The sequence below is a fragment of the Chroicocephalus ridibundus genome, chromosome 5, assembly GCF_963924245.1.
Source record: "Chroicocephalus ridibundus chromosome 5, bChrRid1.1, whole genome shotgun sequence".
NCBI classification, from domain to species: domain Eukaryota; kingdom Metazoa; phylum Chordata; class Aves; order Charadriiformes; family Laridae; genus Chroicocephalus; species Chroicocephalus ridibundus.
Genome location: NC_086288.1, coordinates 55,392,112 through 55,409,041, shown reverse-complemented (window position 1 = coordinate 55,409,041; position 16,930 = coordinate 55,392,112). Strand labels below are relative to the sequence as shown.

Here is a 16,930-nt window from a genome sequence, read left to right as displayed (position 1 = left end):
ACATTTCACGTGCTTCGCATTTAATAAACTAACCTCCACCTCAAATGACGGTTGCTTTAGCGCTCTGCTGCTGCTGCCCACTTGGGGGGAATCTGCACCGAGCAGCGTATTGGCCCCGAAACCATGGCACGTGCAACTGTAGGAGAAGTCAAAGGCATAAAAGTGTACTCTGCCATACAGACACTCACTAGCTGATTAGATTAAGACGCTCCTGGATTCGGGAGCTGTCTTACACCATGTGCACAGCCTCCAGCCAGCGTTGCCTTGATCTCATTTGGGGCCATTAGGAGCTACCATAATACAAATGAATAATACACTGAAAGACGCACAAATGGGAGCTGTGCAGCTAACTGCTTTTGCACTACAGCTACCACGCGAGTGCCAGCAGCTCCGCTCCCTTCAGAGCCACTGTGGGGTAAGCGGAGCGGGTGAGCTGGATTTGTACGCTATGAATCACCAGCAGAACTGCCAGCTCCATCCCGCTCCCATGTTTGCGGGTGGCATACTGCAGTTTGACGGCAGATGATTCCACACTGAGCTTTTTTTGCAGCTCCTGAAGTGCTAAAGGAAACTGCTGCGAATCGGAGAGGCGTAGCACGGAGGCACAGCGTGCACTGCCCGCAGCGATGCCTCACCTACAGCCCAGAGGCTGCTTTCCTGAGGTCTGCAGGCAGCGCACCGCTGGCTGCACGGCTGATGAGTTTGGGGATGGGTGACAGAGACACTTGTCCATCCGTAGCCGCAGCCAGCCCTGGCCAGGAGCTGCCCTGATGCTCTCCAGAAGCAGCACCTGCCCCTGGGATGGCCCCAGCGAGGGCTCCCTTACTTCCCCCACCCGCAAAGGCCTGGCACAATCCTGCTTAGTACAGCACAAGTTAATCCCACCAGCTAAAGAAACAAAAGAGTCGGTGTGACAGCTTGATAAAACATATCCCAGAAGCTGCAGAAAGCCTATTGATCAAGCTTAGTGCCCGCTTCAGAAATTGAATCAACAGCAGTAAATCTAATGCTTCACTCCTTCCAAATCACCATGTCTTGTCATTACGGCTCCTGCTGTAACGGTTATTCACAACATGAAAAACTTGAGGTTATTTCATATCTCGGTGCTAACAAACACGATTTGTGACACAAACAGCCTGGCACAGTACTGCGGGCTTTCCCCGGCCCTCCCCCAGGCAAAATTTTGAAAGACGTTTCTAACGCTGAGGCACCCCGTGCCACGGGCTGCAGAGCTGTGGCTCCCAGGGGAATGAGGAGCATCCCTCCCGCGGAGGGCAGGAACTGTCAGGGGAGCAGTTTTCATGCAGGCAGAGAACCAGTGCGCCAAAGGCACCGAGAGGTGTTTGTCTAGAATATTATTTTTAGGAGGTTTTGTTTGCAGTGAAAACTGCCTTTACAGTCCATTTCGCTTTTTAATTTCTTGAACTCTCGCATATTTTTAAAAGTCTGCTTTCCTCAGTTGGATTTACTGCAGTTATTCTTTTTAACATATGTAGATGACTACTTTTCATGCTGGCCCTGTTTTTCTGCAGTTTAATGGCTCAGTAAAAAATAGCATTATGTAAATGAGAAAGTGCCCATTCTTGTTCAAGGTCACAAACACAGATGGATTATAACCTTACCTGCTGCTTAAAATAACAATAAAAGAGAGCGAGAACTAGATGTAAGCCTGCAATTTATTCCCACTCAGGAAAATGTAACGTACAATAATGGGATGTATGCCATAAGGAGAATTTTTAATATATATATTAGAATAAAATTGTAGCTGAGTATAGGAAGAGTCTGTTCTGTATTTCCAGACTCTGCTCTGCACAGCAGTGTTAACGACGAGTGATTGCACAAAACCTTTGCAAGCGAGGATGGTTCAAGAAACCAAACACAGCCCCTCACCAGAAACACCCTACACTAATTCAGGGGCGTGTAAGGGAGCAGCCTGGAAAAGCTCTGCCTAACCACCTTTAATTTTATTTAGCAAGCAGGTTTACAAGTTGTGCTCCACGTGGTCAGAGGTACCCCCATCTCAGCCATGCAGGGGCACTGAGGACACAGAACACACTCCAGCGCCCCGAGGAGCAGCATACTGATAGCGAAGCTGCTGATAGACCGCACCCAGCTCAGACCGCCACAGCTACTGGCTGCATGATTGCAAAAAGAAAATTTTTTAAAAAGGAAAAAAAAAAAGAAAAAAAGGAGGAAAAACCCCTAACGGCAGCAACACAGCTACTGTTGCCTACGTTTCACACGCTGGCAGCCTCGCCGGCGCTCTGGAAGAAGAGGCATCACCCCGTATCTGCAGGTCCCCAAGAGCATTCGCGCAGCTCCATGCTACCCGCCCTGCGCTGCCCCACGAGGGGAACATGTTTTCCTCTCCGCGTGGTGCAGAGCGCACGGAGTACTTTGCACTCCCTCTTTTAGAGCTGCTCCAAGCAAGGTCGGAGGGTTTCTGGCAAGTCTTCAGGGATGAGTGTTTTCAGTGGCAACACAAAGCCCTACTAGCGCGTCCAGGCTGCACCGACACCGGGGCATTCTTGCTTATTAATGATGCATTCTGAGGCATCTCAGTGACAAACTTTGGTCCTCATGCAGGGTCACTACGGCCCAAAGTCTTACCCCACTTTTCTTTTTTTTCTTTACAAGCAGGACAAATATATTCTTACAAAAGGTAAAAGGGGAAGGAGAAAACCCTAGTACAGACCAATCCTACTTTTATTCATTGACTTTTCATCTTACTCCCTCCCTAGTTGCCATTCTGTTCTTTTTTTTCCTCTTTCTTCCCCTCCAGTTCTGACTCTGGTCTCTACCACAATGTCCAGGCAGGTTTTCCTTTCCCCCTCTCTTCCTTCTCCCTTCCTCTTTTTCCATTTCCCTCTATGCTGCTCTACAATTTTATAAAACACGTTATCTGCTTCTCTCTCTCCTGCCAGTGAAGTATCCTCCCTAGCTTCATCCTCCATTCTCTGCTCTGTCCTGTCTCTTTTGCTTCACTTTGTCATCTCCCTTTCTCTGTTCCCTTTTTCCCCCTTCCACCTCTTCTTTTTACCTTTGGAGGTCTCACCGCTCACCCTTTCTTTGTGATCTCCCACGACCTCCAGTCTTGCTTACTCTCACAGACAACTCACTCAGCTCTCAAAGGGTTTGGGCTTCCACCCTTGCCTTCTCCTGTGGGCTGAAGGCCGGAGAAATGAGCTGGTGGGTGGGTCTCCTCTCTCATCACATTCAAATGACTGGTTCCTGTGCTCCTGAATCTGGCAGGAATTTGGTAGTGGAGGTTGTGGCACCAGAGATGTCAGGATGCTGGGGGCTCTGCAGGGCTGGGCTGGTCATACACCAGCTTACCAGGGGATGCAGGGAAGGAAAAGCACTGCGGGTTGTCTATTTTGCAGGAAGTTTTATTCTTGCCAAGGGCTGCAAAAAAGCAGTTTGCATGCAACCGTGTGCGCCATCTGCTTTTCAGCTGGGCAATCACAACCCAGACATTGATGACCTTCCAGCAAACTCCCAGGAACTAAAGCCCATTTGGGCAGGACAGGTTGTTTCAAAATTAGCAGAACATTAACTGCTCCCTCTGTACAGTACACACGTGATTCAGGTTTCTTCACCCAGTGCAAAGCTGATCTGGTAGCCAGCAATATTTCAGGTAAGGTACTTTTTAAAAAAAGTCGATTTCCACTCTGTAAAATTGTCTGGAGCAAAGGATGTGAGAAGAAAAGTTCTTCCTGCTTGCATTGTAAGAAGAATACGCCAGCAAACTAAACTAAAAACTTCAAAACTAAACCAGCAAATGTTTACCTATGGACAATTTTCAAAACCTTTTTATTTTGCATGACACCAGCAGTTGTACCACTGATGTTTAATTTAGTGACAGAGTTTTACGGTCTACAGAAGCACCCTATCAGCTATTGATGGCTTCAGCATCTTTAAGCATCCTAATAATTTAAAACATCTGGCTTTCAATATTTTGGTTTTGGTAATGACCCTTTGTTAAATGAAATGCTTCAGTACATGGCTTTCCCCTCTAAAAAGTTCTGCATCTTTTGGAAGGTCAACAAATTCCCTACTTCACCAGCCTCAGGGGTATCTGAATAGGATTTCATCAGTTGTACTAAACTGCAATGAGATCTTCCACAATACTTTTTAGGCATTGAGATTCCATCAAACATGCCAGTCCCTAAGAACTGTCATATCCCTGTCTTTCTCATATCTGTTATTCCCATACTTCATTCAGATTTCTTTATTGCAAGCCAAGCTCTTAAATGTCATCCATGTTGCAGCCATCCTTGCACGCAACAGTTTTATCAATATTGCTCCATTCAGCTGCCTTCCTGGATGCCAAGGTTTACCCTGAAGCTCTGGGGACATCAGCTGGAATAATTCAGGAATAAAGGCTTGCTTTAAAACCAAACCATACTCGCTTCACATGGGTTTGTTTTGGTTTTGTTGTTCTTGTTGTTGTTTAAAGACTCTTTTATAATAATTTTTGAGCTAACTCTGGCCCAGATTAGTCTTTCTAGATGCATAGAAATTTTTATTGACCCACAGGTTCCTATTGTCCGGAGAAATTCAGCTCATGTCCCCTCCTTCACTTTTCTCAGGAGACCGTGGAAGCCATGGGGTGGTGTGACAGCACTAAGGCTTGGCAGGGCTTCAAGGACCAGCACACACGAGGCTTAAGGATGATAGAAAAACTAAAACAGCTAACCAGCCCCTCACGATAAATGTGGCAGCAGAACATCATGCTCTGAGGCAAGAGAGGCAGGACATCGAATCCAAGCAGGTGTGAGGGAAGGAGACTCAGAGAGCAGCTTCCAGCAGAGCCCGCCTCCAGACTTGCAGATCTCTGCAAAGGAGTCTCTCAAGCCACCCAGTATAAAAAGGGACCTTTTCTTTGACCTGAAACTCTCTCCCCAGTTATATTTTGAGCCCCTTACATTTGCAAGGTTTCGCTAGCCTGTGCACCAGCACAGAACAGCGCATCTGCAGCCTCCTGGGACTGAGAAGCAAGGCCCACCAGATCTGGTTTTGTGAGAAGCTAACCTCATGAGAAGAAAGGATTGGTTCCAGGAAAACGCTTCAAAAACATAGGAATGAAAAATGGGATTTATTACAACAAAGGGAAATGAGGAAGCACTATTGCAAGCAGTGGGGGCCTGCTGGCATATTGGGGAACTTTCCTTTACACTGCACTGTGTGAAGCAACTGACTCCTCATCACAAAGAAGGAACTTCTTGAAACCTCCTGAGCAGTACACTGATGGAAAAGCTCAGGACACCAGATTCAGGGTTGTGGCACTCCGGTACAGCTGGCTGGGATAAGACTGGTTATAAGAACAGGGGATCCCCAAGTCCTTCCAAGCTAATATTTGACGTGCCGAGCCTTGAGAACAAAATGATGTCTTCTAGCTCTCCAGCATGGAGCTGCTGCCAGGCAGGAATAGACTGTTAACCACTGGGACCTGCCAACTCCACCTGATTAGAGTGAAGGCTGACGGATATTCAGTGGAATGAATGACAGTTCAGTAGGAACGGACTGACTGAACAGTTGTATGTGACTTCACTCATCTGCTCACAGCATATCACTTATCATGATGGTATTCAGAAGTCTCCCTGGAAGGGTTCCCATACACCCATTCATTTGAAATCTTAAAAAAACCCAGTAATTAAGGTATTCACTTACTACCATGTAGAATTACTACGTTGGGTTTGTTTTTTTTTTTCTTTTACTGGCTTCTTCAACTCACAAACAGCTGCAAAATTGTTAATTTTTGAGGTAAAACTGAAATAAAAAAAATGAGTTTGGTTGACAGTGGGAAGAAAACAGTGTCTCGCAGGTCATTACCAAAAGACTTGACTTTGGAAATGAATGGAAGAACTAGATTAAATTGCTGTATAAATAGATCTCAAACGTTCTACATAGTCATGTAAAGATGTCCATACAATAAAGGTAGCATGATTTTAGTGTAATATACTCAACTACAGATAATATGGGCTCATCTGGTTGAATTAGCGTAAGACCCCTGCTTGACTCCCTCCCCTGACCACTGTTGTTGCCAAAGTACATAGTGATTAATGTGCCCTTCAGCAAATGAGATCGGCTCTGTCTGATCGTATTAGTTCCTGTTCATTGGAGTAACTGAGCATCAATCACGTTCTAATCAGAGCTCACGTACATTGATTTTTTTTTGTAAACAGCCTCACCATCAGTTTCTATCATAGCCTAGATTAACTCCTTAGCAATGACAAAAATTAATAAAAACTATTGTCACCTAAACAATAAACATGCTTTCATTTTCATGAACTGAACAATCCTGTCACCCTAAATTGTCACTGTAGCGTTAAAGTCTGCAAAAGATAAAAATAACATGTTTAGAACTGCAGTTATTACTGTGATGTATACATTTTAATAATATAAGTACTGTACTGCAGCAACTCTTAAGAGTACCATTAATAGGCATTGCTTGCTTGTAGCAGTAGTCCTTTTTAAAAAAATACATACCAAAAAGATCAAATTAAGTGACTTTACTATTCAAATGAACTGTTCTTTAAGACTTACCAAATATAATTTAAACCAAACATAATTTAAATTATGATCTACCAAAAAGACATAATCCTTGTGGCGTGTAGCAAAACAATACAATACTTCTCATACACAGAGGCAAGAAGCTCCAAAGAGCGAATGCTCATCAAAAGATGAACATTGGTGCTGATACGTTTGACTTTTTAAAAGAAACAACTCCAATTGAAGAGAACCCTTATCTTTTGTCAAATGTTGCCAGCTACTCTACTCAACAGTTTCTTACAATCAAGAGCAGTGTATTGTGTTTAGTGACAGATTTGGTAATTGCGCACGACTAACAACGCCTCGGTGTCTGGGCAGTACAATAAATGAAGCCCTCACAATCTAATGTTCCCACTTCATAATTACTCACTGCATTGATCTTTCTGATCAGTCAAGTAGGAATGAAAATATTATGCTCACTTTAAATCCTGATATTGAATAATATTTCTATTAGTACCAGGCAACTATCCAGAGAGTGGTCTTACCGCACACTGATGAGGACAGCAGCGCTTCATTTGACTGCAGGAGAAAGACTCTGGGCCTGGGAACAAGTGGCTGTCCGTCCTGTACAATGCACTGGGAATTCCCATCAAGGATAACCAAAATGGTTTGAAAAGACATGAAAAGCCTTGAATCTTTGTCAAAGTTTCATGGTATCTAAATGATTTGACTGCGCTGTTCTCCTGTGCCATATTTAGGCGTGGGTCAGCACTGTCCCTATTTCCAATAAATGCTTTAATTTTGGTATTACTCGCAGGACCAAACTCAAGCAGTAACCGGCTACTGAGACAACCCTCTGCTAAAACATCCATTTGTGCGTGGGTTTGGGAGGCTCAGAGAAAAGCCCCAAAACCCACATCTTCCCCTAAAACTTCAGTGGTTCATTCCCACTTTCTGACCATATCAAAGCCATTTCCACAACAGCTGGTCCCCAGGTTGCAGACACAGCAATCTGGGAAGTATTTTGCCCAGTGTGGCCCACCTATCTCATTTTAAATGGACAGCACTTTGTATCACAGGGGATACTCAATGCTGAGTTAACCCTTGTCAGAAAACACATTACCCTGGCATGCAGACAGCAGAGATAACGGAATTATGTAGTTTCAATTGCATAATAAATGATAGAAGGTGAAAGTTTTATTTCTTAGTAAAGACAGAATCTCTCCATTGGGTAGGACAGGAACTGAGAAAAGGGAAGCAGTCCAAAGAGAAGATGCCCCTTGCACAGGGTACAGCATTACCCTTTATCCGCGTTTGTGGAACACAGGACTAGAAGAGATGTTGTTCTGCACTTCCAGGATCAGACACTTGTTTTAACCAATGTCTCATACAACTGCTTTCACGAATTTCCTGAGCGCCATCACCAAAACAGTTGGGCTTCTTATATCTCCACTACTTAGGATGGGAAGACTGCTCCACACTGTCACTGTCTGAACAGGTATTTCCAGGCTATAATTACCTGTTGTCACTCAATACCTATTTGCTGTTGTGTCATTATCATTCACATTTATCTTTAATATTCCCTTCCTCCCTATGTATACCTCCTTGATATACTTAATAAAGCAAGTATAATCTTGGCTTCTCTTCTGCTAAGCTGATCAAAACCAAACTCCTGCCCTCTCCTCTCTTTAGAGCAGCTGTCCATTTGCCTGATTAGTTCATCCACCTTGGAGATGAGGGACAAGAAACGTGTAACTGCAGTGCAAAGGTCTTTGAATTAGACCCTAGCATAATGTCACCACTACTCCTTTCTCCGCTGGATATCCCAGTCTTGCCCATTCAAGGATCACATTTGCTTTTTTCACAGCTGTCCCACACTCTGTTTCATAGTCCCTGCCCAGTCCAGGGGGGCAGGTCTGCTTCAAATACGATGAGATGGACCCTTTTTCCCAAATGAGAGGCTAAGTGAGCTGAAGGCACCATTCCAGGCTCTCAGTGAGTGCCAAACTTTTGCCTTTTGGCTCCTCGCTCTGCTCAGCCAGAAGTCACTGTGTGCCGTTGAAAATTGGCTCCTGTGCTCTCTTTCACATGCGTTTTGTAGACTGCTAATCCCTTCCACAGTCACCTAGCGTATGAACGCCCCTGTGAGTTGTTTCCAACTGATAAGGTGAAGGTTTGTATTTTCTTTTAACTAAAATCCTCACCTTGCATTATACTCTTGGACTTCATCCACTTTTATTATGCCAGTCTTCTCGACTGATCAGTTCTTCCTGTACAATATTCCTACTCCCCAAAGTACTGTCACCATTTGCTAACATTATGGCATTAGCACATTTCATCCTTGCTCGCGCTCTCTGGCTTCTTGTGCCAATATTTCTTATGAAAATATTCGACAAGATATTATGTCCCAGATAAAAACCAGGACCTCTCCTTCAGTGCACAGGGAAAGCAGCTGCTCCAATGGGGGGTAGGTATCAGAAGAAACTGGCATTTATGTCAGTGGGAAGGTGGCAGCGGCTTGGGGAGAATCAGTGGGTGCCTGTGACTGCCTTTCCTCGCTCCCTGTTTCCAGTAAATGAACTGGATTTCTGAGGCAGCTCACGTGTAAATACAGGATCACACAAGCTTCCTTAGTGTGCTGGTGGGGCTGTGCAAGTTGGCAGCATTCTTTTTAACTTTTGCAGCCTACTTAGGATTTTGGTGAAAACAGACAAAATTGGAAGGTTTCTTCCCCTCTAAGGCATGAGCCAAGGTTAACCAGTTATACGTTGTGTCTAATGAAGTCAGAGACACAACTGCACCACTATCCAAACACCTTTTATCAACCTGAACACTGATACACAAAGATGTGAATTGATGTGGAAAATAACCATGTGTAACACTTTACTTTCTGATTGCTCGCTATCATACGGGAGCTCTTTTGCTAAATGAAGACAGTGATGGACACAAGGATGGATTACCTGTCTGATCCATTCCATGCACATTCAAACTTGTCAAAGATGCAGTCATTTTCATAGAGGGAACACAACTTGCTCCTAAGGTAATCATGGACCTGTTTCAAAGAAAATAACTGTTGTTGTTATTGAAATAAAACGAAATATAAAAATCCACAACCAGCCCCCCCACTTTACCTCCCACGTTCCCTTTCCAAATATGCTGCACAGATTGGTAGCTTTGCAGAAGATAGATACTGTGTTTAAACTCTCAAGAAGCTATCTGTACTTTTCCACAGCCCAATTAACCAGGTGCCACAGAATTATTGTTGCAGGAAGGCATGAAGCATACCTCCCTCAGCAGGCTGCAGACCACCCCTCTTCAACATATTTGTTTCCTGCTTGGCTGATTTTCTCAGTGCTAGCCTAATTCCCAAAGACATTTCACCAGCTGATACCCTAGATGTGCTAATTAATGTGCAAGAAATCTAATTTAAATAGTAACAAAAATGTCATATTCCAAGATAAGTGGACTCTCACTTGTGGCAGAAAGAACTTGGCTCTATTAAAAGAATCTGTAATATATGGGATTACATATATTTGGGTAAGGTATTTCAGAAGCCAAATACGCTACAAGGTTGAAGTTGCACAGGCTGCAAATTACAACACTAATTTAGCTCAAGGATATCTCCTATTTGGCTGAGAATTAAAAGCAACATTGTAAATTCTCACTTACATACTTGAAAAGTGGGACTAACCAGCAGAAGACCACTCCTCTGGGCCACATACATCTCAGCTGAACAAGGGTTATTATAAAAAGACAGATCTCATGCAAAATGTTTCAATCCTTGTCTGAGTTTGATTAGTTTTCCTTCTGGATGACTGGTTTCATTCCACAAGGAAAAAATGAGCTAGAAAACTCCTGCCTAGGCAAATTTATTAATGCACTTTCACTCCTGATGTCTCCTTCTAGCTGTTGTAGAAAGATGTGTAGATGGCCTCTCAGAGGGCACACACCAATCCAGTAGCTGAGGGGTGTAATTTCACTCTGGCATACAGAGGTACTGGTTCTTCTAAGTCCAGGGAGACTGTTCCTGCTCAGGGATGCTCAGCAACCTCCTCTCGCCTGAGGGCATAAATATTTGTTCTCATAAAATAACTTCTATCAAGTCTAGACTAGGTACAGTAACCTTTCACTTATATTTTCTTTAAACTAACCCATTTTCAATAGCCAAATTGTACAGTATCCTAAGAATATTTGTAATGTGAGGTTACTCAAGAGTATAAATTTTAGTCATGGGCCAATTCTCATTAATACATGAGTGAACACTGAGCTGTATTTCAACAGATAATGTCTTATACAGCAAATAATAGGTGAATGGTAGATGCAGATAAAACATTTCACAATTAAATGCCTTTACCCTCATGGTAAGTAATAGGTCAGAACACTTTTAGTACTGATGCAGTTTCTTGCACCCTCTGTAATCAAATCCTTTCATTTTCTCTTTACTGAAAGTCTTTTTATGGTAGCAGTGTACTTTGTTACAGAACTGGAGATCTTTCCTTTATCACCTTTGTGAGCTCCCAACACTTGGAAGACATAGAAAGGTTGGGTAAGGCAGAAGTAGATTGCGTTTGCCTTATCAACTGTCATTTCTAGGTCTTCCTCTTGCTACCATTTCCAGCAGCCATCTGTCATGGCCACCGTCACGTATGCACCCTTTGCAAAGTGCATCCAACTCCACAGCTTGGAGCCGTGCCTTTCTATATCAGCTCTGTCAGATTTCTTACTGATCTCTTCAAGGTCTCATCTCCTTTTTCTCAACTGACTCTGCCTGCAAACTTGCACTGCTGCCCCGAGCAACTAGCTTGCTCTTCATGTGGACCCTCTACCACATTTTGACTACATTCAGACCCTCAGAATGACTGAAAAACTAACTGGAAGAAACAACTTTTACCTTCTTTGCACGTTCATCAGCCACTACCAATTGAGGGTAAAATCAGATTTGCCTTGTCTGTTACATATTGTTCTTACCACACATGAATAGTACTTGAATCCCAACCAAATCGAGTCCTAACTAATTACCCTAGGCATCCTTCTTTTCTTAATTGCACTGTTTTAGGTCAGACCTTCATGGAACTATCTAGTCATTCTGTGCTCCAGTCTAACACAGCGACATGACTACGCGGGGAGCTACTTCACTGGGACTCTATAGTCACAATGAGGAATTGCACTGGTAAGTGACACGAGTCCAAGTCCCTACGCAACAGATGCTGCCAAGAGTGGATCAAGCTATTATCAGCTATGAACGTGTTCACCTCCGGTTGCTGCTGGGGTAATTCACCCGGGCAGCATCAAAAGAGCATCCTGTTAGGCAGGGCTGCTTTGCAACTTTCAGGCACTGGCCATTCCACAGGAGAAAAGCATGTTCAATCACCATCAGCAGATAAAGTGTTTCAGCAAGCCTGCTCTATGCAATAGACTTCTTTTAGCCACAGCATTGATCAGGAAAAAAACTTGCACGAGGAATATGTTTGGGTTTTTTGTGATATTAAGATTGTAACCTGATAATGAAGCAGTATAATTATAGACTTTGCTCTTTCTTACAACTCTGTGGGGAAATCTCCTGTTGTGACCCTCTTCATGAGTCTCTCAGCTAGGCAATATCTAAGTGACTACCATGTAGGGGATGAAACGAGAAATTCAGTCTTTTACTTAGTATCTTTTAGTCTTTTAATGACATGCATGTCATCATAATTATGTGGATACATAACTGAAAATGATCCACCACAAAAAACATTTTGAGAGATTTCCAAGTTTATATATGAGGTTTAAGTATGTGAGATAGAATACCTCTAAAATTTATTTTAAAGAGTAATTTAAACCAATTATTCTTAAGAACACCATTCTCCACCCTCTGCAGTTGAAAAACACAAAAGGTTGCCCAAAGCAGTTGGACAGTGTGAATTCTATGCAATCCTGTGCTATTGGCTTCCTAAGACCCCTGAGTTCCAGATTCTCCTTTAGTCCACTGTAATGCTCAGGAATGCATCTGTATACTTTTTACAAGGCACTGGATAAGTATTTCAAAATGAAATGCAATCCATAGGTTAAAGTAAGGCAGCAAGAACAGTTATATTTGCAGGGGTTTTGTTGTTGGGGATCTTTTATTTTCTTTAATAAGCTTCTGCAATAATCAGTACTGAAAAATTTACATTATATTCATTTTCCACATCTTAGCATGGAGAAATATAACTTTTTAATTGGGCCCACTGTTGGGTGTCAGACTGATTTAAATGAGGCCAGCTTGTTTCACAGATACCTACATGAGGAAATAAAAGCAGATGTCAAAGTCAAGACAAAAAGGTTGGCTTGACCAGCTATTCCTCTCCAGAGATGAGGTTGCCTACTCCATTAGCATAAGTATAAAATAACATATTACCTAAGTTCCTAAAATCTCATATATGTTTCTGTTATACAAAACACAGTCTCACCCTTGCCCTCCCACTTCATTTTCACAGCATACCAACATTTGTACCTTACTTAGCATTACAAGTACTGCCATTTTCAGAGCAAAACCAATTTTGTAGTTTCAAAGTTATACAGGCTGAGACTTTCCAATGCTAACAAGAAACACACCGAAGAGTACCCACTGAAATCCAGTGAGTGCATTGGAAAATACTGGGGCCCACTTTGTCTACTAAACACTAGCTAATAAACAGCTCCAATGTTACCGATGTCAAATTCTAGTTATCTTGTCAAGTCACACTACCAAACTCTCATTACAACTTATTTGAAAACCAATCTTAATGATAGTTACTGTGAACTCCTGTACCCACCCTGCCATTATATAGACACAGAAAACAAGGGATTGTTCCAGCAGTGTCACAGGACTGTCTCTACATAAGCAGTACAAGCCAGAGGAATGACATTTTTCCTACTTTCCATACTCTTCCGTAGGTAGCTTAACAGCTTTTTCCCGTTGCATTTTCATAACAAGCAGTTTCTGTGTCACAGACATATTTTCCTTCTTCAAGGCGGAGTCAAAAAATGTAAGCTCAGCCCTCTATTGCCAAACAGAACAGATGTCAGCGTACAAACTCAGCGCTGGCTGGAGCCACTGGCATTTTGTCTGGATAATATCACAACGAATTCAGGCAACCAGATGCATCTGTCTGGCATTCGCAAACTGCTGTGTCAGTGATGACGTTAGGGTTTAACACTGATCGCTTCTAGAACTAGGCACAAGGGAGAAACGCATAGATGAAGTTTTTTAAAAGAGTTTTGAAATTACAAAGGTGTAAACTCTCAGCAGTCCCAGCGGGAGCAGAATACTAAGCAATTCATAAAATCCTTTCCTCAGGTTCTTTTAAATTTTAATACTGGAATACATCATCTGAAAACAGATGCCCGAGTGAAGAGATGCATTCTCTTGTAAAAAGCATCATTTCTTTCAACAGCCCAGTCCCCAGCGAGTGTTACCCTGACCACCCAGGTCTCATACTTCCTTACTAATGCTGAAATTGCTGTTTTCCAACTACAAGGATGCCACCGTGAGGATTTTAACCACCTTGATTAGCAGCTCTCTTAGCTAGCTGCTTCTCAGACCAAGCAATGAGAAGTTTAGGAAAACATTCACTGTTTGAATAATGAGACGCTTTTATATTGCTGCATTTCAAGACATAGGAGATACCTACCTGGTACGTTTCTACAGGCTTTGTTTCCATGTTCAGATCCCAAACCTTGACAGTGAGGTAATCTCTTGTTAGCATGTATCTACCACTGTGACTGAATTTGACATCTGACACTGAAGAGATAATTTCTGAAAAAAATGATCTGTTACTGGGGTCTTCTGGTTCTTCATAAACTGTTCAACAAAAACAAAAAAAAGAAGCAAGAGAAATTAGAATTCTATACAAAAACGCTCTGTTGTACAATCTTTACTGTGCATTTCTTGTGCAACGATGTAGTTCAATGTACCAATGAACATGATATGCCCAGCACTTGATTCTTAATTTATTCTTTTATCTTTATATAAAAATACAAACTGTAAACTTTAAATATTACAATAATTAACCACATAGCTACGGGCCCAAAGCATCACTTTGGAAAATTACATAAATACACTAGTTAGTTCACTACAGCTACCTATAGCAAGGCAGTTCACCTACATTCATCCTTTCTGGGGTTCCCATATCCTGTTTCCTGACACATAACCAAAATTCATGTGTCCCTGTCAAATAAAAGGTGTACACGTGGTCTTGCAATGGTCTTGGCATCCTTGGGAAGGGTGGTTACTCAAACCCTGCCCTGGTTGACAGAACCAGCTGGCCACTCTGCAGGCTACTCACTGGTCATGTCTTGAAGGCATCTGAGATTAAACATTGTAAAATTAAACATTTACCATGTGGACACATGAACTCCTTTGTTCAAGTGCAATTGCTGACAGCTCTGGAAAGCACTAAACCTGCGGTATGTGCTGCTCAGCTGCTCTGTGTGCTGCACAATCCAACGAGGCAGGGAATCATCAAATATTGCTTACAGTACCTCCATACAGGGAAATCCAGCTCTTGCAGCAAGGAGATTGGTCATCCCCGTTCAACTGTACATAATAACGATGCTGGATAACTCACATTGAATTGCAGGAACTTGAAAGAACTGGCATTAGTGGGCTCTACTTCATCTGTTACAAGTCCACTAATCACCAAGGTCTCTTCATCCTACTCCAGAAGGCCTGCACTAACTCTAGTCCTGCCTACCACATGCCTAGAGCAACTCTGTTGCCTTTCTGCAGGTATCTGTGGCCCCGTGATCCAAACAACCTCATACGAAGAATTTTTGTAGAAAGTCAGGCTTCCAGGGTCTTTCAGTTCCCCGCAAAATCAGTAGGCTTTTGGCAGCTACGTCTAGAAAATTCTTTGAAAACTGGCAATTTGGTGAGTGGCATTTTCAAGTTTCAAAAGCGGGTGAAGAAAAGCCACGTGATGAGACTTGAAAGTGCGCTGAAAGTTGAACAACTTTTTACTGTCAGTCAAAACAGAGTTTTTTATGTAGTCCACTGTAACATTTCTCTCTCAATTAATTTATCTATGACTATGATTCAGACTGTTGAAAGCAACAAGTTTACACTTTCCATCAGGTGAAATAATGTTCTGCTGAAAGTTAAGGGTGAGTATGGGGGCGAAGTATGCGGGGTAATGCAAAAAATTATTGGCAATTTTCTTTGGGGGTGGGCAGTGGAATGCAGCCAGGCGTGCACATGAGAATAAGGTCTATATTTGAACATGTACCACACATCTAAATGGTAATGAACTACTTCAAAAATGGGGAAAAAAACTTTTCTTTTCAGACAGACTGTAAACGAACAACTTTAAATAGCTTTCTAAAAATTTGCCTAGACATTCTGCGACGCAGGTATTTTGTAATTATCCTGTCAGATTTTCAATAGAAGTTTGACGAGCACAAAGCAATTATCATTTCTCATACCTCTTCCCTTTAATCTGTCCAAACTATGTACTTGGCTGGCAGGAATTTCATCCTCCTAATTATGATGTGAAGAAGTTGCTATTAAAACCAGGAAAGAAAAAAAAAAAACCACAACCCACACTAACTGAACTATACCTTCATTTATAGCTGAGATTTATTTTCTGGGCTCTATGCGTCTCATCCAATTCTCAATGATTAGAAGAGCAGTAATATTTGTACCTGGATACTCTGTATTTTATTAATTAATGAGATTAAACCATTTCATCCCTTATCTCCACTGTTTATTGCTTTTCTATCCTTACCACAGCAAGTATTAGAAAGACTTAATTAGCTGCAGAAACTAATGCAGGCATGAAAGCCTCATATCACTACAGAAAGAAAGATAGTGGTGAAATTTTAGTAGCAGCAGTTCTTAGCAGATAGTTCCTACAGTCAGCATAACCAAGCCAGGAAAATCGTTACAGAAAATTAAGCAGCTGCTCCCCGTGTTAAAGCTTAGCAACTAGAGCAGCATACGCCTGAGCAACCAGAACAAGGCACTGGCCTCAGGAGATGAAGGTGAGATACGGTGTCCTTGTGAGTCTTAGCTATTTCTGGTTTAGCAGCAACAGAAGGTTATGCACACACTGCAAAAAAAGCAGTCTTCACTCTGTTCGGCTAATACAAGTTGAGTAATTGGAGACAGGACGGCAGTGACAGCCATGTGCCCTGGACCTCAGTTCAGGCAAGCAATTCAAATTTGACCCCGGCCTCTTCAAGCTGATTAGGAGCAAACATGGTGCCAGCCCACCGTTTGCAAAATCAGGTTTGCCAGCCTGCATGGGAAACACATTTTCTGTTCAGTCCAGTTTAGACTTATCTTTTGGAGGTCGCTCTTAAGCCAGGGGACAATCAGCACCCAAAACATGAGACTTCAAATCTAGCTTAATTTTCTATATCTAAATAAATCTTGTTAGACCAGGACTTGGAATCAGAACTTTACTGACATTCAGTTACAAATTCTATTATACTCCTC

General features: G+C 42.5%; 1 protein-coding gene across 10 annotated transcripts in view; it reads right to left on the bottom strand.

The window, feature by feature from the left end:
* Nucleotides 1-16,930, bottom strand: part of PPP2R2C (protein phosphatase 2 regulatory subunit Bgamma) — a 198,409-nt gene that overhangs the window by 4,040 nt on the left and 177,439 nt on the right. For all 10 annotated transcript variants that reach the window (XM_063335825.1, XM_063335826.1, XM_063335834.1 and 7 more), the window contains 2 exons: nucleotides 14,127-14,296; nucleotides 9,456-9,547 (listed from right to left, as the gene is read on the bottom strand). In XM_063335825.1, the coding sequence (XP_063191895.1) occupies nucleotides 9,456-9,547; nucleotides 14,127-14,296 (262 nt within the window). The remainder of the gene's footprint in view (nucleotides 1-9,455; nucleotides 9,548-14,126; nucleotides 14,297-16,930) is intronic.